The sequence below is a fragment of the Leucopleurus acutus genome, assembly GCF_964270905.1.
Source record: "Leucopleurus acutus genome assembly, chromosome: 19".
NCBI classification, from domain to species: Eukaryota; Metazoa; Chordata; class Mammalia; order Artiodactyla; family Delphinidae; genus Leucopleurus; species Leucopleurus acutus.
In genome coordinates, this window is record NC_139161.1 from 58,053,883 (window position 1) to 58,074,795 (window position 20,913).

General features: G+C 46.0%; 1 protein-coding gene across 1 annotated transcript; it reads left to right on the forward strand.

The window, feature by feature from the left end:
• Positions 1-586: 586 nt before the first annotated feature.
• Positions 587-11,838, forward strand: ZNF287 (zinc finger protein 287). The gene is made up of 6 exons (XM_082861278.1): positions 587-646; positions 1,492-2,091; positions 2,762-2,862; positions 4,752-4,878; positions 5,322-5,408; positions 9,753-11,838. Exons 2-6 carry the CDS (start codon positions 1,689-1,691, stop codon positions 11,315-11,317), a joined length of 2,283 nt encoding a protein of 760 aa, XP_082717404.1. The 5' UTR covers positions 587-646; positions 1,492-1,688; the 3' UTR covers positions 11,318-11,838.
• Positions 11,839-20,913: the final 9,075 nt, after the last annotated feature.

Sequence of the window (20,913 nt, forward strand, 5' to 3'; positions counted from 1 at the left end):
GCCTTTACGAGTGAATGGTTATGAGCAGTAAACCCCAAACCAGCACTTCGGGTCTTTCTGCCTTAAAACCCACATCTTCCCTGTCCATCTTTCCTCCGTGAACTCTGCCACCAGGTTTTCTCTGGTTGATTAGCGCGGGGCTCCAACCGCCCCCCGCCCAATCCGCATTCCCTTCCCCCAGATGCTGTAGCTCCCCGACCTCCTCCCAGTCGTCTACCAGACCTGACTCTGCTCAGGCAAACTTTAAAGTTTCCTCAGAACCTCTGCGGCTAACAAGCAAGTCCCGGCAATGGGCGGAGGAGGTTGCCATGGAGACGGGTCCAGGGTCCGCAGGTCTGGCAGGGAGGGCCGGGCGCGGCTTCCGATTGGCTCCGAGGGTGCGCGGCGTCCTTCCTGCGGACATGCGCAGTGGCGCCGAGGCGAGGTCAGAGTGGAGTCGGGGCGCGGTGGGTTCCGGGCCGGGCTTCCCAGGACCGGCTGCACGGGCGGCTCCAGCCGAGGCGCCGTTCTCTACGGGACGGACGCGGCGGGGCCGAGGCCCCTCCGCAGCGCGGGACCGAGCCCGCCACGCAGGCGCCGCGCCCGTCGCCATTGTTGCCCGGGGCTTCTCGGGCCGCTCGGCTGCGCGTCCCCGGTCCGGCCACAGGTCAGGATGCTGGCGGCCTGCGGGGTCGGGGCTGCGGGGCAGGGGCTGCAGGGCAGTCCCCGCGCAGCGGCCCGCGAGCCTCAGACTGCGGAGTTAGGGGGACCTCGCGGGGGTGGGGAGGCGAGGAGTGCCTCTGCCCTGTAGGCCTGGTGCGCAGCCGGCTTTGGGGGACACGACGGGTTGAGGGGGCTCAGAGCTGGAGCCCGTGGACAAGTGGTGTCGGTTCTCCTCCAGGTCAGGCCTGCAGTGAGGTATTCTGCGGGAATCCTGGTTTCAAATGTATTCCTTAGGAATTGTGTCCTGTAGAAGCTCTTCACGGGCTTCAGGTTACACCAGTCTGCTTCTTTCCCGTGCCCAGCCCTCTGGTAGTGCAGGGCTGGAACAGTCTGGCATTGATACGCAGAGCGGGTAAACGGCTCGCCCTTTTTCCCTGACCGTTCCCTTGGGAACCTTGAGCTCTTTAAGGAGAAGTTCTCCTCCCAGTTTTTTCTAAATAACAGATTTGCTGTGTTTTAGAGGCACTTCAGTCATTACAGCTTCTGTAACATCAGTGACTATAATACTGAAGCTTTTGTTTTTCTGTAAAAAATGTTTGTTTCAACAAGTTAGAAGTTTGATCTGTCTTTTTGCTTTGCTTCTATCACCACCGTTTTATGGCCCCAACCATAAAACCGTGCCCAGGGCAGGTTGCATCTATTTTACAAGTCTTAAGGGTATCAGGGAGGTAGAGTACGGTAGACTCTCAGTGTTTATTTGTACGCTGTGGGTCGCCTGCCTATTACTGTTTGTGCGTATGGCAGACACCACCAGGAATACTTGACCTTGTGTCTGTTCTTGTGTTTCAGGGTCTCTTAGCCATCCCTACAAGTTCTGGGCTCAGAGTTTGTAAGGAAGACTGCTAACTCTACCTTGCCTCTGTCCTGCCCCTGGCCGCAGCAGCCCTTGGTAAATGCCTTTGTGGTTCTAGCATGCAACTTCAAGCATTCGGCTCACTCCTGGAGAAATAAAGGCTGTTGCCGGGTTGACTCTCCTGTGTGTAGCCATGTTCTCCCCGAGCAAGAGGACGACCAGTTCGTCACGTGCCCAAGTCCTTCTAATGTGGAAGCCGGACAAGGCTCAGAGTGGACCCCGCAGTGCTGAGAAGGAAACCCTCGCCTCAAGACTCCTGCGTGACACTGAGACCTGTCGGCAGAATTTTAGGAATTTTCCATACCCAGACCTGGCTGGTCCTCGAAAGGCATTGAATCAGCTCCGAGAGCTCTGCCTTAAGTGGCTGAGACCCGAGATTCACTCAAAGGAACAAATCCTGGAGCTGCTGGTCCTGGAGCAATTCCTGAGCATCCTGCCTGGGGAGGTTAGGACTTGGGTGAAGTCCCAGTACCCGAAGAGCAGCGAGGAAGTGGTGACTCTGGTGGAGGATTTGACTCAGATTCTAGAGGAAGAAGGTAAGACTTGTAAGGGCAGAGAGAGGAGGAGTCCTGGGTGGTCCGAGAAGACAGCCATCACGTCAGAGAGCAGCCCTTTGAGGTGATTAGGAAAACGGAGGTCAGGGAGTGAGTGAGAACAGGCTTCACTGAGCCCCGTCCCACCTGGCATTCCCCTTCCAACTGCTCGGAACCCAACACACGTTCTGTAAACCCAGAGGACGTATCATAAACAGTGGCCAGACACAACCAAATTACCCCTATGTGCGCCCTCAGGAAGTTTCCCTGCAGAGGTTTGAACCATTCTGCCAATAAATCATTTGCTTTGTGAATTGAGTTTTATGGTAACATACTTCCAAATATGTAGAGAAGTGTCCAGAGAATATTTCTTTCCTAAGTAAAAAGACAGCTCACAAAATTTCTATCACGCAAGGGTTTAGTAGAAAACTCTGAATTTGGTACATATTCTGAAGCATCCCAGAGCAGACTTCGTTTTTGAAGCCTGCTCAAAAACAGGACAAGTTTCAGGATAAGTCATTGCCCCTTCTCTCTGGTTCTGTGAAGCAGGGGCTTTGTTTTTGGTTTCCTTCTGATTCCTCGCTTTAAGAAAATGTAGGCTTCTATTGGTGAAGAGTTTCCTAGGCTATTCAAACAGGGCTGATCTCCACCACGGTCTCTTTCTCTTCGCTAGCTGTTCCTCAGAGCTCCACCCTTTCCCAGGAGACCCCAGAGGAGGACCCCAAAGGAAGACAAGCTTTCCAGGCAGGGTGGCTCAATGACTTCGTGACCAAAGTGAGTGTCAGTTTCTTCTGTGATTTTAAAATGCCTTCCTAGTGTGTGAGGACATTTTCTAACCTGGCCCTCTACCTTCTGTGACCCCAGAAGTCCTATGAAGGACCTAAGCCTCAGGTTTTCTCCTTAAGTCACCGTGGCCTGTTAAGGTAGGTGAATGCCTTGTATAGGAAATGGGATCCATTGCTTCCCGTGATATCCCTTTCCTCACTTTTTTACTTTAAAGCAGTGGTAGTGCATAGAGGTTAAGGGATTCACCTCCACAGCCACATGGATCTAGATTTGCTTCCTGGTTCTGCCACTGAACCTGTGATTTGGGGCAAGACACTTAAGCACTCATAGCCTGAGTTACTAAGCTCTAATGAATATTCCTCTTAGATTGTGACAATTAAATATTATGAGACCTGTTAGCCTGGATTACAGTAAGTGATCAAGAAGATCACAGGAAGATTAGACAATAGTTATTATTTTTCTTTGTTAACAAGTAATTAAAGGCCATGTATTGTTTGTTGTTACTGTTTATTACCAGTCTGTGTTATTTTAAGGAAGAGCAGCTCAGGCCATCTTAAGAGAAAGGTTTACTGTAAAATACACTGTAAAATATACATGGTCTGAAATTGGTAACCAGAGTAAATTATTATTTGTAGATAATATGAATGTTTACAAAAAAACCTAAGAAAATCAAGGGAAAAACTGTTAGAAACAATAATAGAGAATTTGAGTAAAGTGACCACGACAGAAAATGGCATACAAAAATTAATCACTTTCTTAAATATACATAAAAATCAGATAGATGCTAAAATGAAATAAAAGGTTCCATTCACAGTATTACCCCCACATTTAAAATAACTACGACTAAGCATAGTATAAGCTTTGCAGTCCTGTGTTATTCTGTAGACATGAAAGAAGCCTTGAATACTGTAAGACTGCCAGCTCTCCCTAAATTATACACTTACATGTGATTTGAAAAATCCCAGTACAATTTTTTAAAGAAACTTACAGAGTTTATTTGAAAAACATGTGAGAGTAAGCAAGAATTTTTTTTTTTAAACAAAGGAAGGAAGAGCAGAGGGTTGCTAACTTTACCAGACTGTGAAATGTATCTACAGGTACAGTAGTTCAGTGTGGTTATTGGTACCAGTTTTATTTTAGAAAGGAAGAAGGGGGACTTCCCTGGTGGTCCAGTGGATAAGAATCTGCCTTCCAATGCAGGGGACACGGTTTCCATCCCTGGTTGGGGAACTAAGATCCCACATGCTGTGGGGCAGCTAAGCCCACATACTGCAACTACAGAGCCCACGCGCTCTGGAGCCCAAACACCACAACCAGAGAGTCCACATGTCGCAACTACTGAGTCTGTGTGCCACAACTAGAGAGAAGCCCGCACGCCACAACGAAGAGCCCATGCACTGCAACGAAAGATCTGCATGCCACAACTAAGACCCAGCACAGCCAAAAGTAGAGAGATAGAGAGATAGATGATAGATAGATAGATAGATAGGAGGGAAGAAGGAAGGGCTCTGCATTCCATCATAGAGCACAGAAAATATCTTAAAATGTCAAACTGTAACACATTTAATTTATTTGTAAGGCAATGCTTGAAAGTCAAACCATTCTCTCTGTGTCATGAATGTTTAAATCCTTTTATTCTTTAAGATGGAGCCACCAACGCATGCACTGAAACTGATGTATTCTACTTTGTTTTCAGACTTCCCCTCAGGCCATTCAGGTCTGCTTACCATACATTGGGTAAAGGTATTGACTAGGTAATTTTTAGGGTCCCACCAGCGCTCAAGACTCTGGTTTCCCCCACCACACACACACCTGTGCTGTCGCTGTCCCCTTCCTACTAGTTCCTGAACCAAGTTAAGTCACGTTTGATGTTTCAGGAATCCATGACATTCACAGATGTGGCCGTGGACATCACCCGGGAGGACTGGGAGCTCATGCGTCCTGTGCAGAAGGAACTGTACAAGACGGTGACGCTGCAGAACTACTGGAACATGGTTTCTCTAGGTGAGCGTCGTCCGCGCCCGGCCCTCCTCCCTGCATACACACCCGAGTCTTTCTCCCCTCAGCTGTTAAAAATGGTCAGGCCTAGAGGTGAGCGTGCTTGTCCGTTCAGGCACAGAAATGGCAAAGTTCTCCTCCCTTTTCCCAAATGAAAGGTTTCTAAGTGAAAGGTCATCAGAAGGTACGACGCACAGCCTCCCAGGGCCACCACCCGACGCCGCACCCTGCCCAGTGCCTCCTTCCCCGTGATCTCTAGGCGTGCATCCTCCAGCGTGCAGGAAATTTTTGTCCCAGCTTCGAAAAGGACAGTGACCTCATTCATGAGGTCATGTCCGTGAACCATTCTTTTCCTGTAGAGATCTGTCCTCATGCGTAAGAAGTCAGGTAGGAAAACTTGAACAACTGTTTATCTCCAGGGTAAAACTCACTCTGTTCCTCCCGAACAGGACTTACAGTGTACAGACCAACCGTGATTCCCATATTGGAAGAACCATGGATGGTGATAAAAGAAATTTTAGAAGGCCCTAGTCCAGGTGAGAGAACCACCAGCCGATGAGATTCTTTGTGCTTAAGAGCCTGTACTGTCCTAAGTATGGTGAGATGTGTTTTCACATGTGGCCAAGTCACTTGGCACAAAGACATCCCAGCCTGTTGAGAACACTGGGCTGCTTGGCGTTGCTTCCTTACAGAGGCCGTCTTCGGAAGAGATTTTCCAGGTGTCATTTTTACACGCTGCCAACCCACCCCCAACCCCCCTCTTATTTTGTGCTTCTCCATGACCCCTGGGTTCCCTCCGTTAGAGTTTTGTCTGGGGCTTTCCGTGTGTTTCCTCCCTCTATTTTTAAGCATGCATGAATGTCCCCTAAAATCTTAAATTTCAAACCTTCTCAACTTCTTTTTGAGTTTCTTTTATTCTGTTTATTGACAAAACCCTGTAGCCCCCTGCCTCCACTCTCCTCATTCCTTTCTTTTTTATGTTCTAATTATTGAAAAAGATAACATGTTTGCAAGATCAAAAATTGTAAAAATATATAAAGCCAGATCTATGCAGACAGAAGTCCCCACCTGTTTGCCGCATTCACCTGGTTCCTGCATCTGTGTTGTCACCTGTGGCTCGACACCTAGAGGTCACGTGACTGTTCTATTCCCTGATGACCTTCCAGTGAAGGTTCTTAGCATCCGCTGTGGATCCTTGCTTTAGTACATTGCTGGCTGCAAAATGGTGATTTTCTAATTCCACCATCTCTTCTAAGTGATTCATCTGTAAGGAATACCTATCCCTCCCACCCCGTTTTTATGTGTAGATGTCACTATGGACTAGTGGAATTTTTAAAAATTCAATGTATTGTTAGTCCGTTAATTCCAGTGGTGGTGGGAGGGGTATTTGTTTTTGTTGCTCAGTTGTCCCAAATTTCAGCGATGGGAGCCTTTCAGATCAAGTCCTTCTGAGACGTCCCCATTAGTCTTTGAGCATTTCCTTGCTTTCTGGCAGAGAATGGTCTGTGGGCTCACTTCATGCCTACCTTAGACCTGGAATTTCTCTAAGGAACAGTGGTTCATCTTAGTGGGGATTAGTGATGAGAGGCCAGGATCTGGGCAGTGAGTGCGCTCACTACTCTGGGTACCATTGCTTCTAGATCTGTTCAGTAGATAGAGCTGTGAAGTGTGTGTGTGTGTGTGTGTGTGTGTGTTTGTAGGGGTTTTTTCCTTGTTTTTTGTTTTTTTCCTGTGGTACGCGGGCCTCTCACTGTTGTGGCCTCTCCCGTTGCGGAGCACAGGCTCCGGACGCGCAGGCTCAGTGGCCATGGCTGACGGGCCCAGCCGCTCCGTGGCATGTGGGACCTTCCCGGACCGGGGCACGAACCCGTGTCCCCTGCATCAGCAGGCGGACTCCCAACCACTGCGCCACCAGGGAAGCCCTGTTTGTAGGTTTTTGAATCCTGAGTTCATACTGGTGACTTGAATTCAAATCTAGCACCACAAGGGCAGTCTATCTTGTACCTTCCCATATCTGTTTTCTACTTCCTTTCCCACAGAATGAGTCATCTGGTTCCCAATATCAGTATATCTGCTCATTTGCTTTGTCATATAATCACACAAAAATGGTTTCAGAAGTATATCATTATCTCTCAGATAACAGACTGCTCAGGTAACGTTCAAAATTCCTTCATGTCCTTAGAATATATTCCACTAAAGATATAGAGGATACTGGGTTCAGAGTTAACTTGAATTCTTCCTTTCTGGTTATCTTAACAGTTTGATACACAGTTAAACTTGTTTGATTACATTTGTATTCAAGTTTAGTATTTTCTTGTTTCTTTATTTAATTTTACATTTTTGAGTATGTAAAAACATTAACGCAGTTCAAAAGTCAAAACTATAGAAAGGTGTACACTCCCATCCCTTCTGCTTTGTTCCCGTCCACTTCCTGTAGGTTACAGGGCTCACTTATCTCTCTTTTATCCTTCCTGTCTTTCTCTTTGAAGAGATAAATCATAAATATAGTCTTATCTCTCCTTTTGTATACAAAAGAAGTACACTGTACTCTTTTGCATTTTGCTTTCCTATTCCCTTTGTTTTTTTTAATTTCAGCCGCTGCCTTCTAGTATGTCTACCAGTATTGATGCTGGAATCTAGCATTAACAGCAAATTAAACAATAATGACAATATAATACTCTACTTTAGAGTGAATTGCTTAACTTTTTTAAAAAGTTAACTTTATCTGGTCATCTGGTATTTTGAGGGTCCTACTGCTTGAAAAGCTAGTTCTTCTCATAATTTATGGCCTATTTGCTTTAGTTGGCAGAATGACCCAAAATATACAGTGAATTCTTTAGGGAGAGAGTTCAGCACACTCTCAACACTGAGAAAACCCATGGCAAGATGGAGCTAGGCCTTTGCTGGAGTCAGGACCATCTTCTGGGAGGTGCTGCCCATCTGGGACCACTTGAGGTTTTTTGGTGATTCAGGTTGAATTAAGGCTGTAAACCCACAAGAGGGGCAATTTATGATTATGTATTTTGGGGGGAGATTTTGCTCCCACCAAAGAGCATAAAACTGAAAAAGGCAAGGTCCTCTTTTCCTTCTGTAGAGGTGAGGTGTTTGGGTTTTGTTTGTTTTTCTAGCCTGTCCTTATACAGGGTGTAGCACAGAGTGTGCAGACTCCTGCCAGCTGCCCCAGGTTGGCTGCAGGCTTTGTCTTCTGGCCCCCGAGCCCCTTGCACCCTCAAGGGGAAGCTGAAGGTCGTCAGCAGGATGGAGGAGTGTCTCAGGAAGCCAGCTTCAACTTTTTCTGACTTCTGGTCTTCCTGCTCTCACTTGATTTTTGGCTTTGAGGATTTCACTTTCTTATCAGGTCAGAGACGTATAAGTTGAACCTTTGGTTAGGGCATCTCATCAGTCATACCTGAGGGAATGGAAACTTTGATGATTCACAAATCGAGCAGTAGTGTTTGCTTTCGATGGCCGTTCCTGTCTCAGAACTTTATGGTCTTTACATCATACAGGACCCAGCCATTCTTTCAGGTTCAGCCCAAACCAGATCTGCGCTAAAAGTGTTGCTTCATTACCTGGTCAACACTGATCTCTTCTGCTAGAAATATTACACCACTGTTTGATATTTAACACTTCTAATCGGTCCTTTCCAGTTAGTTATATACACATATTTAAGCCCTGCTTAATGATCTTAATTTCTGAATTACCAGTAAACTGACTGGTTTAAAGATGTGTGCTTTTCTGAAGGAAATGTAAAAGAAGCATAAGCCATTTCCAGAGTTTGCATCTGAGTTGGAAATACAAGAAATACACAAAACTGTGATATAATAATATAAAGCCAAGTTCTGCCATGGGCCCAATATTTTATTAGGTTGGACCATATGAAACTGCCGATATTCAGCCAGATTGACCTACAAAAAAGGCAGTTTCATATGATGCAACCTAATCTGTACTTTAGGATTCTAAGAAGGAGGAGAGAAACATGAGCTGGGCCATAAGCATCTTTTTCAGTAGGTGGAGAAGGTGTCATAAGAGAAGCCTGGAGTCTGGAATTAGTGGCACCTTTAGAAGATTATAAGGACATAGTTCTAAGTTATGTGGATAACTTTGAACTTTAAGCTGAATATGAGTTGTGATAGAGGAGGGAGTACAGTAGAAAAGGCTAGATTATTTGGGGTCTCAGTACTGAGTGGAGGTATTTTAACTTTTCTTTCTTTAACTTTTGTCCTTTAAGCCGCTGATCCTGAAACTTCAGGTGTGATTCAAACCTCCTGGAGGGCTCAGCCCCACCCCCATTTTCTGACTCAGTATGTCTGGGAGGGGCCCAGTCACTTGACATATTTCAGGTGACAGTGATGCTCACGCCACTGGTCTGGGGATTGTACCCCTGAGAACCATGACTTCAGGCTGTAAGAGTTACTAGACGTATTAAAACACGGAACACACACCGTGAAACTGCCTCCAGAATATTACATACAGTGTGCAGGGTAGATTGGAAGGAGGAGTGGTGACAGTCAGCCTGCTTTATGACCCATTATGTAAATTACAGCTTATATGATTATAAATGTTTGTGTAATAAAATTCATCCCAGGTTGTCCCACAGTTTATCGTCTGTTTTTACTTCTTAGCTCTGTCGCCTGACCTAACCTATTCTATTAACTCCACACTCATGTTGAATAGGGAAGAGCCTCTCCTTCTTCAACAATTTACTCCTGTTTTCTGCCCTCTTATTCTCCTTTCCCAAGCATTAAGGACCATGTTATGAGGTTGTCAGAGCCATAGTCTTTTTAGGCATTTTATTTATGTTCATTATTTTGTTTCTGCTTTGGCAGTTTCCTTTCTCCAAATAGAGGAAGACTTTTTATGTACTTTTTAAATTTCAGAGTGGGAAACAGAAGCCCAAGAGTGTACTCCAGTGGAAAATGTTTCTAAACTCACAAAGGATGGAACCAAGACCATCAAGCTGGAAGAACCCTATGACTATGATGACAGATTGGAGGGGCAAGCAACAGAGGCCTTCAGGAGAATTCCCACCAATGAGAGAGATTTCAGTTTGAAGTCAGTCCTTTCAGAAGAAGATGATCGTGCAGAAGACTATAAATATGATATATATAGAAGTAATTTTGAAAAGCATTCAAACCTAATGATACAGTTTGATACCCAACCAGATGATAAAACTTCTGTGTACGACGAAAGCAAGGCCACCTTCAGTCACGTCTCTTATGGTATTGTACACAGGAAGATATACCCCGGAGAGAAGCCTTATAAGTGTAATGTGTGCGGGAAGAAGTTCAGAAAGTACCCATCCCTCATCAAACACCAAAGTAGCCATGCCAAAGAGAAGTCTTATGAATGTGAAGAATGTGGGAAAGAGTTTAGACACGTCTCATCCCTCATTGCACATCAGAGGATGCACACTGGAGAGAAGCCCTACGAATGCCACCAGTGCGGGAAAGCCTTCAGCCAACGCGCACACCTCACCATCCACCAGCGGATCCACACGGGAGAGAAACCCTACAAGTGCGACGACTGTGGGAAAGACTTCAGCCAGCGCGCACACCTCACCATCCACCAGAGGACACACACGGGAGAGAAACCCTACAAGTGCTTGGAGTGTGGCAAAACCTTCAGCCACAGTTCATCGCTGATTAATCACCAGAGAGTTCATACTGGAGAAAAACCTTACATATGCAACGAGTGTGGGAAAACGTTCAGCCAGAGCACACACCTCCTTCAGCATCAAAAGATACACACAGGAAAGAAACCATATAAATGCAACGAGTGTTGGAAAGTGTTCAGTCAGAGCACTTACCTTATCCGACATCAGAGGATTCATTCTGGAGAGAAGTGTTATAAATGCAACGAATGTGGTAAAGCCTTTGCTCACTCCTCCACTCTTATTCAGCACCAGACCACTCACACTGGAGAGAAATCCTATATATGCAATATATGTGGGAAAGCCTTCAGCCAGAGTGCAAACCTTACCCAACATCACAGAACACATACTGGAGAGAAACCCTATAAGTGCAGTGTGTGTGGGAAAGCCTTCAGCCAGAGTGTACACCTTACTCAGCACCAGAGGATTCACAATGGAGAAAAACCCTTTAAATGCAATATATGTGGGAAAGCATATAGACAGGGTGCAAATCTTACTCAGCATCAAAGGATCCATACCGGAGAGAAACCCTATAAATGCAATGAATGTGGGAAAGCGTTTATTTATTCATCATCACTTAATCAGCATCAGAGAACTCATACTGGAGAAAGACCCTATAAGTGTAACGAATGTGACAAAGATTTTAGCCAGAGAACATGCCTTATTCAGCACCAGAGAATTCACACAGGAGAGAAGCCCTATGCATGCCGTATATGTGGTAAAACCTTCACCCAGAGTACAAACCTCATTCAGCATCAGCGTGTTCATACAGGTGCCAAACATCGTAATTAATGCATATGGGAGACTTCATTTAGGTTTTAAAACTTAACCATTTAAAATTCTATTTTGTATTCTGTGTTAGAAACATTATTCAAGAGAAGTGCAATATGGGTTAGATTATCACTCAGCAGAAGTATCAGAATTAGTGATGTGGATATAACCTATTTAAATGTACTGTGAAATTTAAGAAGAAAACATTCACTTCTTAACCTTTATTTGATACCAGTTTAATTCATTCCAGAAATAAGCCCTAGGAAAGTAAGAGTACTCAAAATCCTGTAACTCATCAACTCTTACCTTGTTTCAAGTACTTCTTAAGGAGGCCTTACGAATGTAACTTGGGAAAGCTTCCATCCAGTAGAGCTTTCACACCAGAGAGTAATCCTGGGGTAACAGAAAAAAAGCTGCTTTCAGGCCTTTAGTTCTTCTCAGCTTTGAAGCCTTAAATATGTAAAGGTCCCTCCCCCCTTTTTATTTCCCTTTTCCTATTATACCATAACTGCCATGTGGAGCCAGTAGGTTTGCAAAAAAAAAACAAAAAAAAACAAATTTGAAAGTATCTTAACAATTTCTATGTGACCAAGTTTAATTACGCTTTAAATACTGAAACATTAAAGAAAGAGAAGCTTAATGAAAGATGATCTGTTAGGAGAAGCTAATGTGTCTATAATCCTTAGACGTGTACAAATTTACAGGCAAAGATTAAACCCCCAAGCTTAATATTTAAGACATATTAGACTTAGTTTCACTAGCTTTTGACAACTGTCATCCAGAAGGAAAAAAAATAAGAATACTTTTTTGTGTGTGTGTGGTACGCAGGCCTCTCACTGCTGTGGCCTCTCCCGTTGCGGAGCACAGGCTCCGGACGTGCAGGCTCAGTGGCCATGGCTCACAGGCCCAGCCGCTCCGTGGCATGTGGGATCTTCCCGGACTGGGGCACGAACCCGTGTCCCCTGAATCGGCAGGTGGACTCTCAACCACTGCGCCACTAGGGAAGCCCAAGAATACTTTTTTTTTTCCACCTGACTCCAAAATTCATACCTTAAAGTTCCCCTGTGACTTAACTGTAGAAAGTCTGTTTCTTCCTTTGAAACACGTTTCTTGAGTGCCTGCTGTGCTCAGGGCCCAAACTTCCTAACTGGATTCTTCCAGGGCTTACATGCCGAAAACCACAGCTGGTTTAAGCAATAGAAAGCTTTCTAAAGTAATGAAAGATAAAGTCAAGGACATGATGTTAACCAGTACGTCCTGGAATGAACCTAAGAAACCTGCTAAAATGGGTTGCCAGATGCAGCCCCATTATCGTAAGGAAGTAATGAAAGCAGCTATTTAAATAGTATGAGGAAAAAACAAGTAGTGGAAAATAGGTTTGAGTTCAGTGCAGAAAGTGGGTTGGGGGAAAAAATTGAAGACGTAAGGGTGAGGAAAGATAATACAGAGGCAACTGTTACAACTGAAGTGTTGCTGGACTTGGTTTACCTAAGAAAATGAATGACTACTTGAATTAAAAAGCAAAATTCAGCCTGTTTATAAGAAGAAACTGAAACTGAAATGACTGATTTCAAAAGGATAATTGAAATTGGTACTCCTTGTATGTGTAAGTAAAATAGGGATTACTCTTAAAATAACAGGGAAAAAAGTTTCATTGGAAAAAGAATTGACGCAGAAACTATCATTGATACAGTAATCATTCAACAATAATAACTGAGTTTGCGGGGTCCCAAACAGCATAAAAGGAAAACTGGTAGAAACGCAAATAGAAACGGGTGAAAATACTATTTACTATCCACAGCATTGCACTCAGAATTTAAGACCATGTCCTGAGAGCTGACCTTCCTCTTGTTCTTGTTTCTTTCTTCAGTGCCTTGCATATGGTAGGTGGTCAAGTTATGTTGGTTGAATTAATGAATAAATAGTCAAGTTAGACTTGAGTAATAAGGTAGAAGTAACTGATATGGAGTGAAATTGGCAAAATTTAAAATACTTTTTGGTGCATACATGCAAAGAAATATTTAACAAATATTGGTCATTTGTTAGTGACAGGAACTACTTAAAAATGAAGAATGAGAATCCCCAAATCTTAACAATGGGGACATTCCTGAAAAATCATGGGACATCTTTGCAGAGGAAGTTTTCCTGAGCTAGGTGAGGAAAACCTGATATAAATTCTGGTGTCATAAATACCAATTTAAGCATGTGTTGACCATGCAGCTTCATTTGGACGTTGGAAAAACCTGGTTGGCCAGGGGCGGGGGGGGTGGGGGGGCAGTGGCTAAGGACCTGGGGTACCAGCATCTTCAAGTCTTTCTTGTTGAGTGTTTTCTTCAAGAAGTTGCTTTCCCCTTGTCCTCCTAATAGTTAACCTTGATGTCACGGAATCATCCTTCACAAAGTGCACATTTTCTCCAGGTTGCATAATACTCAAATTATGCTTATGCCATAGTTATCATGTTAAAAAATAACCATTGTATTTAAGATGCAATTTTTATAATAGCACTTCATAACTTACACAACGTTGTTTTCTCCTGGAATGAATGTGTGGAATGTTACAGTCCATAGCGCCTTTCTTTGCATTGATTTGTATTTCCTACCTTTGTGTGTTTTATGTAAATAATGCATTTATAAGGTCTTCCACTGAAACACTGAGGCAACTGACGCTCTTATAAAATAACAATAATAATAATAGTGGAGAATCCGAGATCTTTGTGTTTTTCCCACTTTTACAGTTGTCTGATCCACGCTTTGAAGTTTTGTTGTTTTTTTGGTTTGGTTTTTTTTTTTTTTTTTTTTTGCGGTACGTGGGCCTCTCACTGTTGCGGCCTCTCCCGCTGCGGAGCACAGGCTCTGGACGCACAGGCCCAGCGGCCATGGCTCACGGGCCCAGCCGCTCCGCGGCATGTGGGATCCTCCCGGACCGGGGCACAAGACCGTGTCCCCTGCCTCGGCAGGCGGACCCTCAACCGCTGCACCACCAGGGAAGCCCTGAAGTTTTTTTTAACAGGCAGTCTTATTTCCAACTTTTTATTATGAAAATGTGCAAATATACAGAAAAGTTAAATAATAATAAAACAAATTGTATATCCACCTAGATTTAAAAATTAACATTTTGCCATATTTTTTACTGAACAATTGGAAAGTAACTTACAGACATTTCACCTCTAAACACTAAGCATGCATCTCATAAAAGCAACCACAGTAACATTATGTACCTCAAAAAATGAACAGCACTAATATCTAGTGCTCAGCCCATGTTTCCATTTTCCCTATTGATCCAGTCTCATTGCAAGCCTTACACATGATTGTCTGTTCCATCTACCTGGAACAGCTTCCCACCTTTGATTTTTTTCCAGGACTTTTTTTTTTTCTTTAAATAGAGCAGATCAGTTGTAGAATGTCTGACTTTCAGGAGGTACCTGATTGTTTACATGTGGTTTGTTTTTCTTGTTCCTGTAGTTTCTGTAAATTTGCAATTAGGGCCAAAGGCTTGGTGTATTCAGGTTACAAAGTTTTGACATTAACACCTCACAGATGTATTTCATATTGCATCACAACAAAAGTCTCATTAATATCTGGTTGACTCACTATCTGTGATGCAGAATTTGATCACCACATCTTCCCAATGTAAGGTATGTTTTTACTGTTGCAGTTAATAGATAGCCTATGCACTGACACCAGCAGTGCATGGATAGCCCGTTTACCAACAGCCTTGTATCTGGTGGTTTTGGGATCCAATGATGATGATCCTTGCCGGAATCAATCATTTCGTCAAGATTTGCAAAATGGCGATTTTCTTTATTTGTTTTGGTTGCGCCATGTGGCGTGCGGCATCTTAGTTCCCGACCAGGGATCGAACCTGTGCCCCCTGCAGTGGAAGCGAGTCTTAACCACTGAACCATCAGGGAATTCCCCCTGCAAAATGGCAATTTTCTATCATTCTTTTTACATCTACTGACTGGCATTCTTTAAGGAAGAGCTTTCCTTCATCGGCTGGGAATGCACGTAGGGTCATGCTCAAGTCTTTCCTTAAATTACCAGTTTTCAGAGGCAGGAGTCACTGGCAGTGATGAGTGATTCAGTGTGTCACAAACAATTATGATCATTGTTTCTGATGCTCTAATTATCCCAAATTTGGCCAGTTAGAACCCTTCAAGTAGCCCTTTTGTCCTTTGACATTACCCCTCCAATCGCTGGGCATTTAATGGCCTTTTTTTTTTTTTTTTTGGTAAATGTTTTTATTTATTTATTTTTGGCTGCATTGGGTCTTCGTTGCTGTGCGCGGGCTTTCTCTAGTTGCGAGAAAGGGGCTACTCTTCGTTGCGATGCACGGGCTTATTGTGGTGGCTTCTCCTGTTGCTCTAGGCGCTCTAGGCGCACGGGCTCTAGAGCACAGGCTCAGTAGTTGTGGCGCACGGGCTTAGTTGCTCCGCGGCCTGTGGGATCTTCCCGGACCGGGGCTTGAAACCCGTGTCCCCTGCATTGGCAGGCGGACTCTTAACCACTGTGCCACCAGGGAAGCCCTGGGCACTTAATGGCCTTTTGACAAAGCCATCTCAGGTTCACCTTGCACTTTAAATGCCCCAGGTATGACATGAGCCATTTCTCCAGGAATCCCTGGCTCTTTTTAATAGGTAGCAATTTAGAAACCAGATCTGGGCAGTGGGCAGGCTCACTGCTACTGGGCGTACTTAGCAAGTGGGCTGAGCCCTTCCAACCATTGAGTCTGCATAAAGGCAACTCTGCCCTCAGTTTCATCAGTTACATAATATCTATGTAATGGGAGACATAATTACCTCCCAGACAAAGGACTCTGGGAGCAAACAAGTCTTGCTGAGCAAACTAAACTGGAGAGAACACAAGTGTTAACGCTTACTAGGAAAGCAGCAAACTTAACCACGAAGTCTTTTGCCAAGGCCATCAGCAGAGCATTTCCAGAGGACGGGAGCATGTCAGTCAACCTGGCAAGTGGGTTAAGTAGAGGGCAGTTAAGAGCAACGAAGTAAGGACACCAGCTATGTTGTGTTTTAACTATGAACTTGATGATTTACTATGTTGATAAGTTAATCACACTCCTTTCCCATCACATTTCCTTAAGGCAGGTTTCTGATCTAAATTTGAATTCTGAGAGTCTATTTCATGCAAAGTACTAGTTTTTCTTGCTAAACTTTTATTTGGCCTTTAAAACTTAAAGCCATTAATTTTCACTCGACGCTCTATCTTCCGGCCGGTATGAATTCACTTGCATGTGCCTGTAAATGTACTTCCAGCCCTCTATTTCCGTTACTTTCCTCGTGGCGCTCTATTTCACTATAATTATCCCACCTCAGAACACTATAACCATTGAACATGGCAAGCATGTGCACTGCGGTGATATGTATGCATGTGTGTATAAGCCTGTCAGCAGCATTGAGTCTGCTGTGTAGACGGGGAAAGTGAAGCCCAGGATGCTGACCTGAGGTCACGTACACAGTGTGACAGAACAAGGGTTGGAACCCATGACTCCAGCCCTTAGTTGAGTTCTTCCTGTAAAATATTGTTAAGTGAAAAAAAAAAAAAAATATATATATATATATATATAGTTAAGTGAAAACTGAGAACACAGAAAGTATGTACCTAATTACGTATTTTGATGAGATTAGAGCATTGAAAGTTTTTTGTCTCCCCGTGTTTTTTAAATTCAAATCTTTATATGAGAAGAGCCCAAAAAACGATGCACTCCCCTCCCCCTTCCCATTCTGGTCTCCCACCCAGATCTTTTCCCCGTTCGGCAACCACATAGTCAATGACCACCTGGACCATCGGATTTGGGCTTTACCCCTCCATGTTCCGGTTCATTCTTCTCTATCCCAACAGCCACTACCTCATTTCAGGCCTTTCATCAGCTCTTGTTTATTTTGTAGCCAGGTTAAGTGTTCACCCTACCCCAGATCTTGCACCTCTCACTGTATCTGCCACATTTGCCAAAGTAAAGACATCTAACCAGGACCACCACATGCAGCTGTGCAGGTTGAGGCGTGCATGTGACCGTGTCACCATTTGCTGAAAAGCCCTCAGTATCTCACCGTCCACAGCAGTGGCTCTCACTCTTAGCTGAATGTTAGAATGACCTGAGCAGCTGATTAAACTTCATTTGGGATGGGACCTGGACCTCAGTGTTTCACTGCCCAGGTGATCCTAATGTTCCAAAGTGGAGCAAGGGCAGAAGCAGCAAAGCCAATTAGGAAGGTGTGTTTACAGGTGATTCAGAGGAGAACTCGTGGTTGCGGTAGAGGTGCTGAGAAGTGACCCAGCACGTGGTGTGTTTTGCAGGTAGAATACAGGACTTGCTGGTGGCTTGGACTGGGGTGTGAGGCAAAGAGGAGCCATGGACGGCTGTCGCTGCTCCCAGGAGGAGAGACTGGCGTATTCACTTCTGTATCTCCTACACCAAGCACAGCGCCAGGCACATGGCAGGAAGTAGGCCCTCAATAAATGTTTGATGAGTGCATCTCTGCAGGAACCTCTGCACAATAATCAAGATTGTTTCCTCAGAAAAAAGAATAATTTTACATGTCCATCCAGAACTGCAAAGGGTCTGGGATTTTACTTGACTTCCAAGATAATAAACTAGCCTGTTATTTTCATGGGTGCTGGCACAAGACATGCGACTCCTGGGTCAAAGACAAAGAACTTTGTTACTCGTGGCAAGAGCAGTAGCCAGACTTCATATCTGAGCCAATTACCCTTGCTTTCCCTCATCCCCACCCCAATCACAAGAGGGTACCGGTGGGCCTAGATGGCGGGACTGCATCACAGGAAAGCAACATTTGGGGAAATCACTCCTTTTATAGTGAACGGCAAGCAAGCATGCTCTGTCCTGGGACACGCTGCTCGCTGTAAACACAAGCCTGAGAAGTGGCCCAGGTAAAGATACCAGCACAAACATGTAGGGATACTCAGGGCCGTGGCCTTACTGTCTCTCCCAAGAATGCCCTTCCACTGAGAAGGGGGGGTCGTTCTTGCCTACAGGTAAGAAGAGAGGAAGCAAAATGATGTTGCCTGTTCCAAGCCTACGGAGTAGAGGCCTTTTCCTGAAGAAAAATCTTAGGTCATACTAAATCAGACCTACACCCAGAAGTTGAAAAGTAATGATCTCACTACACTGTACACTGATTTAAAACTGCACCTGGACTACTTGATCTCATTTTTGAGCATCATGCTTTACACTAGAGTGTAATACATTACATGAAACTTAAATGGTTGAAAAAAATTAGAATATCTCTTGACACATGAAATTCAAATTTCAGCGTCAATAAATAGTTTTACTGGAACACAGCCACACTTATTCCTCTAAATATTGTCTATGGCTGCTTTCCTGTTGCAAAGACAAAGTCGTGGACCACCAAGAGACCTGAACTATTTACCTTCCGACTCTTCACAGAACAAATCAGCCGACTCTTGGCGTCTGCACAACAGGGCGCGGGCTGAGGTCTACCGGCTAAGCGAACACCAGACGAATTAGCAAAAGGAGCAACACTCGGGGTGTGCAGAGGAGGGCGAGAGCACTCGGGGTGTGCAGAGGAGGGCGAGAGCCCTGGAGCACGGAAGCGAAGGGTACAGACGCGCGCAGCCGCCAGTCCGGGCTAACACGGGAGGGGCGGCCGGCTGCCCACGAAGCGAGAGGCCAGGGCTGCCGAGACCCGCGCCCGAGCCATGCCGTCCCTGCCGACCACTCCCTGCCTGGCAACCAGGAGCCCCGTCCCCATCCGAGCAGAGGTCCGCGGGTCGTCAGAGGTCCTCCCTTCCCAGAGCGGCCGGGGTCACGGACTCGCTTTCCCGTCTTGCGGAAGGAGACGTGGGTGAACTCGGCACCCTCTCCTCCAGTTATTCAGCCGTTCACTCAGTACACAAACGGGGAGGTGGCTCCTCGGCACTGCGCCCTCCTCCCACTCTGAGAAATTCTCAGTAAGCCGGAGGGGCTTCGATGCCCACCTTCCGCCGCCCCGAGCGGGGTAAGTCCACCCAGAGACGAGGGACCCTCGCCCGATCCAGACGGCCCGCCGTCAGGCTGAGGGGAGAGAACGGCCAGAGACCGCGCTCACCCTCTACAGGGAGGGGTTCGGACCAGAGCCGCCCTCCCGTGACCACGGCCCATCCATCCCAACACCCGCTGCAAGCTCCCAGCTTCCGGCTTGCAGAGGATTCTCGGTTGCTGGGCGGGGCCAGGCGCGCGGGCGTTCCTGGGAAATGCGGGCGGCGCCTCCCTGCGCAGGCGCACCGCCTGTCGTCGTGGCTCTGCCCGTCGCCACCTATCCCACCGCGCCGTGCGAGAGCACCTGCTGGCGCGCTGCGGTCAGGCAGGGAGGGCTGGAGGGAGCGGGGGCATCCTTGGGGCGGCCTGGCCGCGCACCCCGACACCTCCTCCGAGGTGCCCCCTGAGCTCTGCCCTCAGGGGCGGAGGAGATTGTTGGTGCGGATATTCAAACAGCCCCTTCTAGCTGCTCCCATCGCCTCCCTCCAAGAGTGCAGCAGCCGCTCTTGTCTCCAGAGGTGAACCTCACGTACCTGTCCACCTGCTTGGGCAGTCAGCGAGTCTCGCTTCCGGTCTACAGTCCACCACCAACACTCACCGCCCCTTATCTAGAACCAGATCTCAGCATCATATTATTTTACCTGTGAACATTTCAGTGTACTTTTTTTTAAGCAGGTTTTTTTAAATTTATTTATTTATTTATTTATTTTTGGCTGCGTTGGGTCTTCGTTGCTGCCCGCAGGCTTTCTCGGCGAGCGGGTAGGCTTTTCATTGCGGTGGCTTCTCTTGTTGCAGAGCAGGGGCTCTAGGCGCGCAGGCTTCAGTAGTTGTGGCGCACGGGCTTAGTTTTTCCGCTGCATGTGGGATCTTCCTGGACCAGGGCTTGAACCCGTGTCCCCTGCGTTGGCAGGCGGATTCCTAACCACTGCGCCGCCAGTGAAGCCCCCGCCCCCCCACACACAAAATCTTTTAAAGTTATATTCCCTTTGCATTATTTTAATTAAAAATCTCAATCCTATTAAAAAGTAAAGTGAAGTACTGAAGTACATAACCAACACCAATGTTCACTCTGTCTTGTCCATTCTTAACCTGCCCGATTTGTCTGATTTCTTATTTTGTTGTTAAGAAATAAAACATTTGAAGTAGGCTCTCTCTTCCCACTGATTCCAGGCTGGCAGCCAATTTGACTCCTCTTAAAATTGGGGGGAGACTAGTGAGGCCCAAGACAAGAGAACTTAAGGCTGCAGGATTGTCCATTTGTCATCGACCCTCCCAAGTCGGGTCCCAACAAGGGTCCTCCTGCCCGGTGTCATTCGAGCCAATAGGAGACCAGGCTGGGATGAGAAGCAAAGGAAGGCTTTATTCTCCGATCAGAAGGTGGAGAGGACAAGCTCTCCCGACAAGCCGAACAGGCCATGGTGGAGCTGCTTTATAGGGTCTCGAGGGTGGGGAGGGGGCGGGGTTCTCACGGGCCTGCGCGGCTCTGCCTGCAGATGGCAGTGTCGGGCGCAGCGTCTCTGCACACGGCCCGCCGCCGCCATCTTGGACTGAGTGTCGTGCGCTGTGCGTCTGCACGCGGCCCCGAGCTGAGGTGCAGGTG

Coding starts and splice junctions, on each gene's coding strand:
- ZNF287 (XM_082861278.1), top strand. CDS start 1,689: ATGTTCTCCCCGAGCAAGAGGACGACCAGTTCGTCACGTGCCCAAGTC. Junction 2,863..4,751: donor TCAATGACTTCGTGACCAAA/GTGAGTGTCAGT, acceptor TTGATGTTTCAG/GAATCCATGACATTCACAGA. Junction 5,409..9,752: donor TTTAGAAGGCCCTAGTCCAG/GTGAGAGAACCA, acceptor TTTAAATTTCAG/AGTGGGAAACAGAAGCCCAA.